Source organism: Trifolium pratense, linkage group LG3, assembly GCF_020283565.1.
Source record: "Trifolium pratense cultivar HEN17-A07 linkage group LG3, ARS_RC_1.1, whole genome shotgun sequence".
Classification (NCBI taxonomy): domain Eukaryota; kingdom Viridiplantae; phylum Streptophyta; class Magnoliopsida; order Fabales; family Fabaceae; genus Trifolium; species Trifolium pratense.
The window spans coordinates 46,377,569-46,395,992 of NC_060061.1; the positions used below are offsets into that span (position 1 = coordinate 46,377,569).

The window sequence follows — 18,424 nt, forward strand, 5'->3', positions numbered from 1 at the left end:
GAGAAAATGCGACAAGTTATTAGAAACTCGGATATATAATGTGGAGTGATCGGAGTTCGAACATTAATTATAACATTCGACATTGATCGTACCTGAATCAGAGATGATCTAGTCGGTAATGCTCCTCTTCCATTCGGGTGAGTGACAGGGGGATTGTGTACTTATAGGTGCTCCGATGCTCAAGTCAGTAAGAGTATAAAACAAAGTTTCCAGAAAATATTAGAATGTACTTGACTCTTCTGCATTATAGAAGTATATATAATCCTCAATGTTGGGCCAGGATAGTTGCCTAGTCTCTCATGATCTGTGCTAAGTATAGTAGATAGGATAACTTTTCTTGACTCAATTCCAGTCGTATTTAAATGAATAATTAATACGGTAGTTTGATTGATGTTGATAAGTTAATTGTTTTAATTATAAGAGTAATTGACTGCCAAAAATGCTATATACCGTTTCAAAAGGTGCGGGGTTTGAAGTTGAATAATTCTTCATGCATGTTATTATCACTATTGAATTGAATTGAATTAGCTCAGTCTTTTCCGGTAACAATTGAATTAGTTTACTTGAGCCAAATTGAATAAGTAAACTAACATATAGGTATTTTCAGGGCTGTCCCAAACATTTGGAGGCCGGGGCAAATTGGATAATAAGATCCTTTAATAAATTTATGTAAAATTAATTATTTTTTATTTAAATAATACAATTATTATATAAGAATAATTTTTATTTTAAATGTAATTAAACAACATCAATAATATTAAAAAGTAGTCATATTTTAATATCTAAGTAGAAATACTGACCAATTCTTTGAATGGATCTGAAAAAAATATTTAGGCCCTCAAAATTTTGAAGCCTTGAACTGTAGGTCTGCTCGCATTTTGTCCTGTCGTTGGGCTAGCCGATAATGGATATTTAAGTTGGGATTCATTTTATTAAGCATGAAGAAATTTATTTATATTTGATGCATAAAAAATATGTACAACCAAGAGAGATCTTCCAAACCATTGCAACAGAAGAAGTACCTTCCTTTGAATAATCATATGTTCTTTAAAGATAATCTTGAAAGAAAAAAAAGAAGAAAAAAAAAACCATTTTTTTTATGAGAAAGAATTCATGATGAAAATATGAAGTTAAAAAATATTTTACAATAGATTTATATTATCCATCTTAAACAGTAATATGACTCAAACATAGAACCTCCAAATAGAAATGCTTGTATTTTATATTTGCTGCACGAATTTTTTTAATGCATGAGCATGAGATATTCATCAAACATGCAATTTGACTAATTCAATGGAATAATATATATAATTATGTCGGAGTCTACAAATCTCAATTCAACTACAAAAAGTCAAAATTACTAGATCAGACATTGTGATCGGAGTTCAAATTCCGACTCTCCACTTCGTGTGTGTGGATTTTCAATAATTCTTCATTTCTATGTACATGGACGGATCTACTTGAAGGCCAAGTGTGGCCATGGCCACACCAAAATTTTGAATTTTTTTTATACATACATTCATACATTAGGTCTATATGTGTATAGAGTTAAATATATTTTGTCTCCGTATAAGCTTAACTAAGTTGGTTGAGACAATATAAATTATTCACAAGTTGGTGTTTGAACCCTGAACACTCCACTTATTCACGTTTAAGGTGAAATTTCTAACCTAGTGCCTACTAGACAAAAAAATAAAGTTAAATATGTTTTTGGTCTCTATAAAATAGTGACATTTTAATAGTCTTGACTTAATTTTTACTAAATTTTTAATCCTTAAAAAATTATCATGCACTCAATTTTGATCTCTACTGTTACGAAAACTTGTATTTTTGAATTATTATTTCGTAGCTATTTTTTTAAAAAGGTTCATTTAGAAAAGAAAAAAAAAGAACACAAAATATTTGATTTCTAGGTCATAATTTACATTACTTTTATCATGAATTGTTGTCATTTTAAAAAGTCATATTTAAATACATATCATATAAAAGATGATAAATAAAAGAGAAGTACAATTATTTAGTGGTGAGCCGAATAATATTATGTGCGAAATTCTAAAATGACCAAAAATTTTAGACGGATAAAATATATCTTTCATACTTGAATTTAACATTATAATTTAAAACTTTTAAAGCTAATAAATTTTGGCCACACCAAAATAAAAATTCTAGATCGTCCCTGTCTATGTAAAAAAATATATATAATTATGTTAGAAATATGCTATATACTACTGATCTAGAACAAATTTCTTCGGATTTCAAAGATGATTTAGCTAGTTGGAAGTTAATAATTCTAGTCATGCAAGTCCATGTAAAATTCAAGCAATTCAATGTTCTAGAGGTATTCAATGCTTACAATGCATATATATGTGTCCAAGGAATAATAATATTGCAAGCTTGAGGAGTTGAATATAAGATATTATAAGCATTGCCACGAAATCATTCCTGCAACGTTAGGTCATCAAATATTTTGTACAATCACTTTACAATTGTTTTAAGGGAGTTAGTTGTTGTATTACAAATGATCTCATTCGTCACCTTCTATAATTAAGAATGGTTATTTATTTATTTTTATCTTTTTAAGTAAACTAAGAGCATAATAATATCATATAATACTGACAGTTGTTCTGCAAGTTCACAAAATCGCTATCAAGTAATAAAGTGATAAATTTATCGTTCTCCACAAGGATTGTGCCAAAATTACTAGTTTCGCATATGAATTTAGATAGTTTGCATTCGCTTTGGTTTTTGGAGGTAGTTGTGCTGATAAAATAAATTGCAGAAAAATAAATAACTGAATAAATAAATAACAAGTAAATAAAAGTGTGTGTGTCCACGCGATTAAGTGTGGTCGGATCTCTCCCTTACTCCTGCTTGGTGGTTATTCCCCTGTTTCCCTCTATCAAGAATTAGACTATTAAAAATAGGTTCAGAAGCACTCGTTTCCTATTTATATTACAAACTGTTCAGAGCCTAGTTAGTGGTTACTCTTACTCTGCTTAAATATTCTTGCCGCCGGTTCCACGTTTTTGTTACAAACGTTGGTATCATTACCTTTAAGGCTCCATGTATCACAAGCTGTCACGTGCGCCTCTAACTAGTCCTAACTCTGCCTCAGGTAGAAATTATCGTTCATTCTAATCCTATACTAGGACCTCATATACTGAATTTAATTGTCTTATCTTGGCCATAGCACACCGTCCTTCGTTCGGGATTACTAGCTTCGTTTCCTATGCGATATCCACTAGGTCCTTAGATTTTATTCTAATGTGCTCAGTATTAAAATAAATATAAAACCAGACGATAAAAGAGTTTGAAAGTATAAATAATTGAATTTATACCCAAATTATACAAAACCAAGCATTCGTAAGGGAGTTCATCAACTCGACCTAACCTAGGAAAATAAATTACAAAAACAGAAAGAAAAGAACCTTATTGGCCTTGGAGTTCCTTGGCCTCTTTGCCTCCTCCTTAGAGTTCTCCTAACTCTAGAGTGAATATTCAATGTCTCTGAATATTTCTAAATGAATAATAGTGGAGGAGAAAGATTCTATTTATAGTTTTTCAGCTGAGTTTTAGGCTTTTCTGCGCGTCCATCGCACCTATCGTGGCCACGATGGATCATATCATGGTACGATGAAAGATTTCCTCAAGATTTTCTGCGTGCTTTTGCCGTCATCATCGTGCCACGATGACAAGTCATCGTGGTACGATGGGAAAGATTTGTTGCAGATTTTCTTCAATTTAAACCATCTTATCATCGCGCCACGCCGGATCTCATCGTGAGTACGATGGTGCGTGCTGTTTATTACGTTTTTGCCATTTTTTGCTGTTTTTTCCACTTTTCTTGCTTCTAGGCCAAGTACGTAACTTCACTTTTCCAGGTATTTGCTTGCTTTTGGGTTTCAATTGCTATTAAAACTACCTAAATCACTATTAAAAACATCAAATACAAAGCAAGTCTTAGGAAAAATTATCTTTAAGAAGAAACAAAATACAAGACATATTAGTTCCAACTACAAAACTACTTTAGACAACACCAAGTGCATCAATTCAGAATATACATTGTAAAAAAAACGAACACCAAATTCATAATTCGTATAGGACAATCAAAATCTCAGAGACAGTTTGAACAACACCTAAACTACCGTGTATATTTTACTTTCTATCTGCTTCGTTACTTTGATTTTATTTTTTCTCTAACGAATATTTCTTTAATGAGATATTCATCAAAAATAGAATTGACTGATTCAATGGAGTAACATAATAATTTATGTTGGAAATATGTCATGCATAATTCTACTCTAGAACATCTTGCTTCAGCTTTCAAAGATGATTTATACTGGTTGAAATCTTAATAATTCTAGTCATACACTCCATGTAAAATTCAGGTAATTCAATATTGTTCTAGAGTTATTCAATACATGTGTAATTGTTGTTTTAATTTATTAAGTAAAATTTATTAATTCAATAATTTAGGTTGTATCATTATTTATTACATATATATGTGTGATCGTCACATTCGTTACCTTTCTATATAAATGGTTGAAGGTAGTGAATCTGCAAAAGCTAGATAGAAAATACAAAGCAAGTTTAGAAGAAATATCTCAGAAAAAACAAAATATAAAGCAAACGTAGAAGAAAAATTTCATTAGAAAAAACAAAATACACGAAATATTAGTTCCAACTACAAAACTACTTATGACAACAACTAATTTACTTTGTATTTCACTTTCTATTTCCTTAGTTTGTTATAAGAGTTTAACTTTATAATTTTAAAGGATAAAATTAATATCTATCAAAAACATCGTAAAATGATCATTTTATCTTCCAAATAAAAAATTAAAAGATAAAAGTTGATTTTTGTTATGAATCATGGAATCGAAGGGATAAAGATCATAGATGTCGGCAAGATAGAGTGCATAAGAGTATTCATGAGGAAGATACTCATAGAAATTCATATTGAATGAATATAGATTGATAAAAGAATGAGTAAAATGTACAATAGAGTGATTTATTTATAGAGCTACTTGGAGTAACTAACTCTCTAACTAACTTTATAATCTTCTAACCAACTTGGTAACATATCAACTAACTCTAGTTGATTAACTAAGGATCTATATTCTTAACAGCCTCCCTCAAACTCAACATTGGAAAATTTACCAATTTGAGTTTGAATTACAATTATTCTCAAAGTTTGTGTGAAAATTGCAATCTAAAATTGCATTGTTGCAAACATCATGATGAACCAACCAGGTCAAGCAACTTCAAGTCCAAAAAGCTACTCCTTTAGCAAAATCCACATAAGGCTTTTGTAAGAATCTCTTTCATTACCATCAATGCTGACAGATGCTAGGCAACTCAAAAGGAGCAGTCCTATAACTCCAATAACCTGATACAACCATATTCAAAGAATATTCAAACCAGTCCTTTGGCCATGCTCTAACACTAGCTCAAAACTTTGTATGGTGTATTATGTATCAAATACCAACAATCAATCATCAGTATGTAGGAGAAATGGATCGACTAGAATGAATATCAGAAGACCAAATAGTATTGTGCCTTAAGCAGATAGGCATCAAACATGGCAACAAACCACTAATATGAAACTGAGAAATTGGATAAAGCTAAGATCCACAGCCAAATCAAACCAGCAACAATTACAGCATACTTTCAACATTCCATAGTGTAATTTTCTATGCAACCAAATCCCAAAACAATTTCTCCAACAAATATGTATTCACCACTGACTAAATGGAATGAAACCCAAGTTGATCAGCAAGAATGGACAGGTAACTTGAAGCACAAACTAACATATACCAAGAGGATTTGATGTACCTGAAGCCATAAGCAACTAACCATCAAACAAGCTTGAACAGTGTTGCAGAACAAAAACTTCTATATTGTAATAGCCTCCCTCAAACTCATAGTAAGAGAATTCTTGGTATGAGTTTGGATTTTGGAATACAAAGCCCAAACATAAAATGACAAGAACATCAGCAGTATAAGCTTCTAGGAAATCAACACAAAATCCATTGAATTGAGCCTCTATGAGATCAATATTCATTTAGTAAAATTCAGTAGGGGAAGCACTAATTAACTTGTTGCTGATCTATGATGCATTTATCCAAAACTTGAAACAACACAGTAGCATTGTTTGACAACCTATGGCACCATAATTGTTGAGTAAAGCACCACAAAAAATTGATTCAAAAGAGAATAATGCTTCTGGATTCTCGAAGCTATAATTCTCCGTCATCTTCTTCCCATGCTCTATCAATCTCAGTTGAATCTTGATCTTAATTCCAAGAACAACAATCTAACCATGAATCAACTCAAATAGCAATAATATTGTGTCAGCTCTATCTAAAATTCCCTTATACTGCAAAATCAATGGCGAACAGAAATCATGGTGATTGCCGCCGGGATCGAAGACGAAAACACAAACAATGAAATATATCGAAATGAACTTTGATAGAAAAGATAGCGTAACAGAACTGTAAATCATTGCCATAGTTCCACCAGGATCAAAAACAGTGATGCATAAACCACGATGGGGAAAAAAGAAAGTGATGCTCTTCGACGAAGGCAGTAGCAAATCAGAAAGTAGTTCACCTTTCTTGCCGTTCGGATCGTGATCTTGCAAGAATCGGACGTTTCCGTCGTGTTGACGCTCGACCTTGATCGGAGAAGAGAACGCTTGTACACCGGATTGATTCTGCAATTTCTGGCTGACTGCAGAAAGTACCAACTCAGTTTCGAAATCCTTCGAATGCTTGTCTTCTTCCGAAACGGTGATCAAGAGATCGACATCGCAGCAAGAATCACCAAGAAAACAACGTATCTCCCCAATCTTGATGGAGCATCCATCAAAATCTGGTGTCATTGAAGGAATAGAAACCGGAATAATTGGAGTTGCGAAGCTGCCAAAAAGAATTGAATTTTGTGAAGTTGAAGACTCCAAATTTTGAGTAGAAGTGTTGAGAATTTCAACATTGACGGATTCATCTTCTTCACAACTTTCAGAATCGTAAGCGGAAGCGCAATCTTCGTCTTCATCCCTCGGGTATCGCTCTGATACCATGTTATGAATCATGGAATCTAAGGGATAAAGATCATAGATGTCGGCAAGATAGAGTGCATAAGAGTATTCATGAGGAAGATACTCATAGAAATTCATATTGAATGAATATAGATTGATAAAAGAATGAGTAAAATGTACAATAGAGTGATTTATTTATAGAGCTACTTGGAGTAACTAACTCTCTAACTAACTTTATAATCTTCTAACCAACTTGGTAACCTATCAACTAATTCTAGTTGATTAACTAAGAATCTATATTCTTAACAATTTTAAAATGTATAATTTGATTTGAATGCGCTTTGTGTATTTTAATCCTTTTATTTCTTACCAATTAAAATTGTATCTTTCACTTTTAATAGTGACGAAGTTGGATGGAATTTCATCCGTCACCCCTTGATATTGTATGTCTATGCATATGTGGCAAGTATTAAGTGTATGATAAAAATTATGCGTGTGGAAGACATTTGACATATTAAGACACAAGCTTTTGAATTCATAATATTCATCTTCTTTATATTTAGTGTATATGCGAGTTTCGTTGTTTGATTTTTTCAAAATAAAAATATATATGTTGACGTTTTCTCGAAAATGTCCTCGAAAATGCAGCATTTCCTATAAAATTTGGCTCGTTTCCTAGAAAAATTGTCCTAGAAAATGCACACCTTTCTTGTAGTGAACCTTATGATCAATTTTTAAGATAAAATTTTAAAAGATTAAAACAAGTTTTGGTTTTACACCAATGTAAACGGATCAATCCTCATTTACAGATCAATATCGTCACATTTTCAAATTTGTATCAAAACATTTCTCCATGTGATTGTTTTCATTCTTAGTCAATGTGTCTATTTTGAATTTCCTTGACTGTCAACTTTCATTAATTATAGCTCATACTAAAAAACAGAGGAAGAAGAACAAGAAAATCTATGTTGATGGCTGTTGTGTATTTTCATTTTCTACCGGTTGAAGCCCATCCCATGTTGGCTCCGGCCGCTTTTTACAATTGGTTAAATAGGACGGACTAATTTAAGAGATCGAGTTTAAAACTTCAACTCAATCTATTTAAAATAGTGGATTTTTTTTCTTGACACAATTTAAAATAGTGAATTAAACCGACTAGTATGATGAATTCGGTCCGTTTTGTCACTCATATCTCCACACTACAGTTTTGAAATGAAGAAACGAGATGTCTACAATCTCATCATCATGACATATAAAGAATATATTTATGAAACATAGGCCAAATACATTGTAATCTTGTAAAATTAGATGTTTGCGATAATTTTGTCCTTTAAAAAAACTAATAAATTGCTCATTTAAGCATGTTTGCATTAGTACCATTTCTTCATCAATCTAACATCGTTAAAAAGTGTTTATGTGGTCATTTAATACTGACTTGGCAGATCTAAATTCACTACTCTCAAAACTAGGGTTAATAAGTGTATTACCCAGTCTTGATTTGAAACAAAAACGATTGATTATTTAATTTATAATTAATTATAATGTTGTCGACATTGTTCTTCTACACAATTTTGAAAAGACATCAACTCTCCGGGATTTACGGAATCGCTTTTATGTCACTTAAGATGTTTTTTTTTTTTACAGTTTATTTATTTGTTCAGCAGAGGTCACAGAATTGCATTTTATTGTTGAGTACTAGAAGAAGGGATTAAATTCAATGGGCTAAGAGAGGACACATACCATAAATAAACCACCTCAAATGGAAAAAAAAATAAAAAATCAATACAAATATCCCCAAATACCCCATCATCAATCATTTTTTTTTCTCTTAATGAAGTCAAAAAAGCAAGATTGACCCAATAGGCCAATACTCATCTTCATCAACTTAATATACCTAAACTAATCTAAATGAACCTTAATTAATCCATTTCAGGGATGCTTTGAAGTGCTGGTCTCCAAGATCTCTGAAGTGATTTATAGCCATTACTATGATTCATCAATTGGGCTAAAACTTGTTCCACCCTTAACTCTCTCATGTCCACTTTGCTCAACAACTCTTCTAACTGCTTCTTGGTAATCTTGATCTTCACTTCGGTGATCGTTTTGACATTGGCATAATTGCTTTTGGTCTCAAAGTCGCCTTTGGATGACGAGAAATCCCAATCTTCATCGTCGTCGGTCGTATAGTTGGTTGATGATTGTTTCTTCAAGCAGTTTCCCATTTTTTATTTTGCTTTTTTTGTTTTTGTATTTTTTTTTCTCTTTTAAATTTGAGTGCTGTTTTGCTTGTGCAAAGATGAGAGAAGGTGAGAGAGATTTCTTTTGAAGATGGGAGAGAGTTGGGTGATATATAGGAGAGAAAAAAAATGAAGATATATGCATGGTATGGAGCAAGAGATGAGGAACGAGTCAGATTAGAATAATTTAATGTAGGAATTGGTGGTTGTCTCATTTATTTTCTTAGGTGGAAAGTAGTGGCAAAGTGGAGCCCATGCAAGAGGTGGCTGTTCTTGGTTTTTGTCTCATGATAATGATAGTCAAATCATTTAATTAGTCTAAAACCTTTAGGAAAATATTCTAATAAACTCACCACGGAAAGCTAGTCAATAGCATGAAAAAATAGGTCATTTAGTAATTTAGTACTAGTAAGTATTTGTTGGATCGACTCCCAGTTTTACTGGGTTGGTTTAAATATTGGAGAGTAATCATGTATAAATGAATTTTAACATTATATCTTCATCCAATATGTAGTTAAATATCAACCTTTTTAATAAATGTGAGATCTAACTCACATTTATATATTTTAACATATCTTTTCTCACGTAAGAGTCTCTCTCTTTCAGCACTGTATTATTGTTTTTTCATAAAGTCAAACTAAACTTGATATCACTTTATAGGTTATGAGGGAGAGTTTAACTAGGTTTGAAAACACATTTTCACTATAAAATCTTAAGACGTTGGATTTACAGATTCTGTACTCCACATATATATCTTAAGACGATGGATTTACAAATTCTATAATATATATATATATATATATATGGATATGTTGCCCAATGTAAGATTTTAACTATGTATCACAATTAGAAGTGATTCTACAAAGTTATTTTCATGTCCATAGATACAATTATATTTTATATTATTATAATTAAATTTTCAAACTTTTCTTTTTCTCTTTAGCTCTTGCTCCCCAAAATTTTCCTTAAATTCATAACCAATATGCTCCCTTCGTCCCAAATTATAAGGGGGAAAAATCACACTTATTAAGAAAAAGTAAAACATGTGATAATTTTCAATATTTTTTGTGGGTTTTCCTTAAAATAAGTTTCATAGGAAGATGTAAAAACAATTTTTATTCGTTGTTTATTGAAAAAATGGCAGAGAAAAAAAATTAAATGTAATTTTACATTTAATTTTATTAGAATAAGTAGAAAAACAAAATTATGAGTATAACAGAAACATAAGAAAAGTAGGTATATCTCTGTTAATGTTTCATTTTTCTCTAACCATAACGACTAACACTTTTGTGTCACTCTCAAATTAAAAATGAATAAACCCTTATCTCTAAGCCAAATCTATATCAATATGCATAGAGTACAAATATTTTAGGTTCTCTTTAGGCTTAATTACTTAATTGGTCCCTTAAAGACATTTATGGTTTCAAATTGGTCCCTTAAAGAAAAAAATGGCCAAATTGGTCCCTTAAAGACCTTGCCGTTAAACATTTTGGTCCTTTCCGTCCAGAAACTGTTAATTTTTACAGGTGGCGAACTGGATGCTTACGTGGCTGCTATGTGGCTGCTATGACTAGACAAAAAAATTGGGTGATTGTGTATTTAACTTTGTTTGTTGATTTTAATCAAAAAAAATTAGGGTTCTTTCATATTCATCTTCATCATTCTCTTCTTCTTCTTCTTTTGAGTAGCAATAGCGACGGGTGGTGGTGTTGGGTAACGACAATAATGGCGGAAACAACCACTGTGATGGGTGTTAGGTGGAAGGTGAGATCTGAAACAAAAGGTGGTGGCTAGCTCGTGGAACCGCGACCACATCAGATCTACGACAGACAGAAGTTTTCCGGCGAAGCTTACCCTTTGTCTATTTGTTTTCTAAGCAGCGATGTTGATTTTAGGCATAAAATAATTCATAAAAGATGGGTGTGAAGAAAACATGGAAGAATTCATAATCTCGATGTTGAATGTGTGAAAGAACAAAAAAGAATTGATAGAAAGATGAATATGAAGTTAAAGGATGTAATTGCTAAGCTTATAACACTTCTTCTGGGAAATTTAATTTTGTTAGGCCACAATAGTTGGCTTTTATTTGCTTAGTTTGATTCTATGGTTGTTGTCAAATTTATTTCAATTTGTTGTGGTTTGCCCCAATTCAAGTGAAACAGAGAACAATACCATCATACAGGCGGCGCTGGGATGGACGGCGCAAGCTCTTTCTTCTTTTTCCTTTCTGAGTTTTCTGTTTTATCTCTTTTGTTTTTTAATTTGCCATTTTTTTTTATTTTAAATTTTAACTTTAAGTTTTTATTTTAAAATTAAATGATTTACCTAGTAAGCACCCATGTGAGCAGCCACGTAAGCATCCAGTTCGCCACCTGTAAAAATTAACAGTTTCTGGACGGAAAGGACCAAAATGTTTAACGGCAAGGTCTTTAAGGGACCAATTTGGCCCTTTTTTTCTTTAAGGGACCAATTTGAAACCATAAATGTCTTTAAGGGACCAATTAAGTAATTAAGCCTTCTCTTTATTATAACATGAGGAATTTATTAGTTATAAAATGTCCTAAAAGAAATTGTTCTATAGTGAATAAATTTTTTAGATGCTTTATAGCTAATTATTATATTATAGTTTATCAAATGGAGAGAAGTGTGATAGAGATTGTCTTGTTTATCAAATTTTTTTATATTAATAAAAAAAATTGATTATTGTACCAAAAAAAATTGATTATTTTTTAGTGTTATTGATTATTTGAAATTTAAATCAATGAAAATTCTTTATAAAAAAAATAAAAAATCAATGACAATTCTTCTTAATTTGTTTACGCTTTTTCTTTTATTAGCACCTATTTTTAATTATTCCACATGACCTCCAAAAACTCGGAGACGGCTCCAGTTAAGAGTTTATGGTTGGAATTAATATTTTAAGGGAAAATGCAACCAAGATATAGGGCCCATTTGAATTAGCTTATTTTTGAGCTTATACAAATAACTTATGCAATATAAATTAGGTTTTATGCTATTTTATAAATTTACACTAATGAAAATAGTATTTTTATAAGCTATTTTATTATAAGTTACCTTAACAAATTTATAATAATACATTAAATTGCATAAATTATTTGTATAAACTCAAAAATAAGTTAATCCAAACGAGTGGAAGAATTTTGTTAGAAAAAGTAGTGGAAATTGATGTGAAAAGGGTGGAATTAGGAATCTCATGAGATCCGTGTGAACACAAACTAACGAAAGGGATCTTTTGAGTGAACTAGTAACCGACCCGTGCGATGCACGGGTTTGTAGTGACCTCATTTATATAACAACCATGGTCGCTGCCAATCATGGTCGATATGAATCAAAGTAAGCTAAAAAGAACTATATGGTTTTGATCAAAATAGTACAAAATGTCATTTATATCATAACATTTCCTAAGCTAAAAAGAACTATATGGTTTTGATCAAAATAGTCCAAAATGTCATTTATATCATAATATTCCCTACAAAGCATAGTAACTAAAATAGTCCAAAATGGCATTTAAAAGAGCATGTCTTTGTTAGAGAGTTACACTCTAAGCAAGATGAAGAACCTCAAAAAGCAGACAAATTCAATTTTGTTCCACATATTACATAAAAAGTTCCAAAAGATAGGTAGTAGGAAATCTAGAGCATGTAATAGTGCTGGCTCTGGTAGAATTTCTTCCGGTTGCTGGATGTTGAAGGAGCATGTAGGGTAGTTCTAACACCAATGAAAGGTGCGAGCTTAAAGTAGATGGTCCTATTGTTGGATGCCTCGGTGACGCCAAATTTAACAATTACATCCTTAGCCAAATTATGCACCTTGCAAACATCACCCCATTGGCCTGAAATCTTACAGCTGATATAAGGACTATTGACAAACTTGAGATCACGGTGATTCCATGTATTACCAAGCCAATCAATTAATCTGAGTTGAGTCTCCTCATTAGGTAATGCATTTTGACAGAAACCTCTCCAATAGAGCGTCTGTTGAATAATTAAACAACATTTTAGTGATGAATAAAAAGTATTGATGATCTTGTAGCATGAGAAATGAAACATACCAAAGTCCCAGTTTGGACATCAGGAATAGTGAGAGTTTTCTCAAGACTGTGTGAAAAAACTTTTGGGAGAACAAAGTAGGGAATAGGTCCATTTGAAGTTGCTTCAAGGAAAGGTTTTTCCAACATTAGCTTATATGGAGGAGTTTTATGAGGATAGGTGATCTCCATGCCAGTAATGTATCGAACCCGGATGAAAAAAACAAAAGGACTGATCAACAAAAGAGTAATCCAAGCACCAGCATTGATGTTATAGAAATCTCTCAATCGAGACCAACCATGAGTTAAATAAATTTCTGAATTGTTCTTTTTGAGTACAGCTACTTGGATTTGATTTTCGTTGATGTCCTGTAAGAAAACTGTATCACCAATGTACTGACCAATGACACGTGCATAAATTTCTGGTAGTTTCCCTCGATTCTACATAATAACCACAATATTAAGAGGAAGAGAATGAAGAGACCTTTAAATGTCCAACAAAGCAAAATATATGCTAAATAGGTAAAGAATTTGATATTAAAAGGCCAAACACAAAAAGACCAGATGCAAACACAATCCTAGGTGAACAGTTTGATGTTAAAAGACCAGATACAGACACAATCCTAGGTAAACAATTTGAAGATGCAAGAAAATTTACAAACTTGGGGAAGAATTAGGGAGAGGAAAATGTGGTGTGACTTATCTATGCTTGCAAGTCAATTCCAAACTGAAAATTTGTTAGTAAAGCCGAAAAAAGAAGAAATAAAGACAGAGATTCAAATCATGCAACATATGAGTGGAAAACCAAATATTGTTGAATTTAAAGGTGCTTATGAGGATAAAAAATCATTTCATGTTGTTATGGAACTTTGTGTTGGTGATCAACTTTAGGATTATTGCTAAATTGCTAAAGGGAAATACAGTGAAAGAGATGCAGCTTCAATTTGCAGACAAATTGTTAATATTGTTCATATTTGTCATTTTAAGGGTGTGATGCATAGAGATACACTTGCTGACTTCTACATTATAACCACAGCACTAAGAGGGGGAGAATGGATGAAAGTTGGCTAAAATGTTCACAATATATTTGCTAACTTATTTAGAAATCAATGTGTCAATGAAGAGACCATTAGCAAGGTTGAGTTCACTCAAATTGGTAATTAAAAATGATTTGTGTAAAATACTACACCCTATCTTGTCTTATAGTATGAAATGATCAAAGAAGTGATGTGTATAGACCAAGTTAGGTAAATCTGAGTTCATTTAAGCATGCTAGCTTATTTTGAAATATAATGTATAAGTTGACATCCATTAACACAATTATCACAATATTAACAGCAAGGAAATGAAAAGGCCATGAAATGATCAACAAAGCAAAATAGATAGATCAGACTGATAAGACACACTATGAGATCATTCAGTTCTGGAAATTAAAAATGTCTATTAAAAGCAAGAGAATGGAAAGGCCATGAAATGAACAACAAAACAAAACAGCTCATTCAAGCTGGAAATAATCACTATGAGCTCATTCAAGTATGTCAATTAAGAATGTCTTGGATAAAACACCCTCACAATTTTTTACTACAACTACATACTTGGTACCCAAAAAACATCCAAAAAAAAAACAGCATTGCTTACCTTCATGGGATTGTACTCCATATACCCTGTTCTTGTCATCATGGAATAAGGACGAATGTCAGGATGTGTCTTGTCGTAGCGATGGTTCATATCTATATAATATAAAAGAATATGCAAATTATCAAAATGAAAAGTTGAAGTTAGTATGGATAGCATAATTTAATAGCAAGTATAGATTATCTTGATCATAAAGATGGTTTATTTTAATTGATGATAAGATCTTAAGGATACACAAAACTAAAAGGACTGGTGCATCTATTATAAAAGATAGACGATGAAATTATTTTGGTTGGTCTTGAGAACTATTGCCAGTAATAATGAACAAAGTAAAATAGACATATATGCAGGCACTATTTAGAGGTTATCTCAGTGTAGATTAAAAATGCAAGAAACATTAACACATCACATAAGTTTGGCCAAGCAGCATGGACATAAACAGAGGAAACCATGAGTGATGAAATATCAGGATTCAATAGCACTCAAATCCAAACTAAAAACATGGAACAATAAATTAGCAAGGAACACTAACATATGTCTTTAAATATAATCTTCACATATCCACCAAACACAAACATAATTATGAAAAGATGCAATTTTCTTAAAATAATAAGCAAAAACGCCAACACATCTGTACAGCAAGGTATTGATAAATGCTCACATAAGCTTGATCAAGTAATAATGAATCAACTACATGCTTGTCTTATAATCATTGTTAGGCTTATGGCTAATCATGATTGTTACATTTCATATCTATTTGCAAGTACACTACACGAGTTCTATCCTAAACCCTGAATTTGGGTTGATTGATTATATAATGATATTACGCATTGCTATACCTTTTTCTTCTTGCTCATTTTCTTCATCGTCAAAGTCAGAATCAGAACCAGCCTTCTTTTTAGTAACTGCATTTTCTGCCACCTTGTCCTTCTTATCAGTTTCCTAGTAGTACAATAGAAAACCTTTAATCAAAACAATAAAACAAAGAAGTTGCAATGAGAAAAGACAATTAAGAACAATTCATTACCTCGGAAGCAGCGACATCAGTGAAACTAAACTTCTCAAATATTTTTCTAAATTCTTCATCCATGCCTTCATATAGGTCTACCTTCTTTGGTAGATACTCAATTTCAACTTTCTCAACCACCTAAAAATTAAGGGAAAAAATAATGACATAAGTTTGGGTACTAAATTGAAACGCTAGCCGAGACATTTAACCAATTACAGAAGCCATGATCTACTTCAATTTCTGATCTAACAACATATATAATTTCTGAAACACTCCACTCCACAACTGCCTCTTCCCTATATCAAAGTCACAAATTGTCCCCAAAAAAATCCAATTTTTAATCAATCAGAAGATGGGAAAAAAAATATTTTTATATGCTTCTGAAGCTAAATCTTACAAAGAAACTATAATATTCAAGAGAATCCATTATCACCAAATTCCAATTGCTAAAACATTGAAGAAACAAACAAAAGACTGAATTTTTCTCATTTCACACACAATTGTCTTTCTCTATCTCTCACTATGCTTAAACCCACAATAGGGAAAGTCTCAAAGAAAAGATAAAAAGAAGAGGTCAACTAACTCTGCTAGCATCTGGATCAAGACATGTGTGAGAGTTTTTCTGGCAAAGCTTCCCCTTCCTCTTGCTGAAACTGTGCTAATCCTATTCAAATATAACATGCAATCAAATGGTGAGAATAAAATGAGAATACATTTGAGAGGAAAAATATAAATGAGATTCACCAAATCTTACAAAACCACCAAAATCTTAGTGTAGTGTTTTTAACTGAGGAATGGTTAAAAGAACAAATTTGAAAAACAAATTTAAAAATGGAGATGGAGATTTAAGAGGATGTATGGAGAAAATGAGAAAGAATCAGTTGAATTTGAAATAAATGTATAGATTAAACTGGAAAAGCAAATTGTAAGAGGAATGAAGGTTTGATTTTGTTGTACTACTAACCCTAGAATTTCTTCTTCCTTCTCCTACGTTGGTTAATGGAGAGAGGAGTGAGGTCACGTGCTGCGGTGAGATTCACCAAATCTTACAAAGAAATTCAAAACAGAAATTGAAAACCTAAATAAAAATCAAAACCACCAAAATCTACTTTGGATAATGGATTTGGTGCAATTTTGCAGGAGAAACTATTTTATCAAACTCAAAAACATAATAACCTTGAATCATCAAAAATAAATAATTAGGTCCAACATAACCTACTTTCTTGTTAAATCTAATCTAAATCAACAGAAATAGTATAGCAAAACATTCACCTCTTCCCATTAAAAAGGTTGTGGTCGCCAGTTTTCACCATTTTCCTAGCTGCAAAACAGAGACAAATCTGTATATGAAAGAAAACTAAAAAAACGAAAGATTAAGCAAGTCTTTGTTTTGCACAAAATAACACAAAATTCATCTGGGGTTTGATTAAGCATAAACCAATTGATAAAAATTCAATTTTATCATTGGAATGCTTCCTGCAAAAATAAAATAAAAATAAAAACGAAAAAGTTTGAAAGAGAGATGAGATTTTTCTAGTCACCTGAGTTTATTGACATCCAAAGATCAAATTTCATGGAGGAGCTTTATCCTTCCATGGAGCCTGCAAAAAAATCAACATAGAAAACCAATTAGAGAGATGAATATTGACAAATTGAGAAAGATGAAATCTAGAAGATGAATTTGGAGATACATCACCATCTACCATAACCACCACACATCACCATCACCTCCAATCTTCAACCATCCTCACCAACAAAAAAAAACATCGAAAAAAATAAAAAATAAACAGAGCATAGAAATTAAGATCGAACCAGAGGAAAGAAGGAGCAAGAAGCTTTGTTGCCGCCGTTGCCAAGCACCGCCGTGTCACCACAAACGGCCACAAGAACTCTCTCGGCCGGTACTCCTCCTCGCCAGAACTTCTCTCCCGCCGGTAAATCTTCTCTCACTCGGCCACTCCCTCACTCTCATGACGAGTGATTGATTCGTAGATGGTGGTGGAGGTTGTGGGGTGGATGTTATGGTGAAGGATGAGATGGGGAGTGAGAGAGATGAAACTGTGGGATGATGAGAAAGAGGGAGAGCGTGAGAAAGAGGGAGAGCGTACGAGAGAGAGAGAGGGAGAGGGAAGAGAGAGAAAACAATTTCACAAATGAAAAAAAATTGGGAAAGTAATCATAAAACCACAATTGTTTCCATAAACCACTTGTGTCAATGGTTTGCATAAACCAGCAATCACAAAACCAGCAATTATAGGAGGGTCCACATGAGACATGCAAAGAATTATAATAAGCCATGTGTAAGATGTGTAAGATGAAGCCATGTGTAAGATGATATAAGAATATAACCCTAAACCTAGAATGAATGTGAAGATTGAAACCTAAATATGGCAAGATATGATTGGCCAATATACAAAGATGTAAAGGGTTCATTGGGCAAGAGATTAGGGTTACAA

The 18,424-nt window shown here is 32.3% G+C and overlaps 2 protein-coding genes across 18 annotated transcripts; both read right to left on the bottom strand.

Moving 5' to 3' along the window:
• Positions 1-8,877: 8,877 nt before the first annotated feature.
• LOC123917147 lies at positions 8,878-9,432 on the bottom strand. The gene has a single exon (XM_045968777.1). The coding sequence runs from the start codon at positions 9,259-9,261 to the stop codon at positions 8,959-8,961; it is 303 nt and encodes a 100-aa protein (XP_045824733.1). The 5' UTR covers positions 9,262-9,432; the 3' UTR covers positions 8,878-8,958.
• Positions 9,433-12,721: 3,289 nt separating this feature from the next.
• Positions 12,722-18,163, bottom strand: LOC123917148. 17 transcript variants are annotated; one of them, XM_045968780.1, is made up of 10 exons: positions 17,781-18,163; positions 17,510-17,569; positions 17,241-17,289; positions 16,933-17,013; positions 16,552-16,632; positions 15,987-16,106; positions 15,799-15,901; positions 14,963-15,054; positions 13,349-13,765; positions 12,722-13,271 (listed from the first exon to the last, which is right to left on the bottom strand). In XM_045968780.1, the coding sequence occupies exons 6-10, from the start codon at positions 16,047-16,049 to the stop codon at positions 12,930-12,932; spliced, it is 1,017 nt and encodes a 338-aa protein (XP_045824736.1). In that variant the 5' UTR covers positions 16,050-16,106; positions 16,552-16,632; positions 16,933-17,013; positions 17,241-17,289; positions 17,510-17,569; positions 17,781-18,163; the 3' UTR covers positions 12,722-12,929. The 17 variants fall into 17 exon arrangements, with proteins under 17 accessions (XP_045824736.1, XP_045824737.1, XP_045824751.1 ...); XM_045968781.1 differs by having other exon boundaries at positions 17,665-18,114; XM_045968795.1 differs by having other exon boundaries at positions 15,841-15,901; positions 16,933-17,144; positions 17,781-18,109.
• Positions 18,164-18,424: the final 261 nt, after the last annotated feature.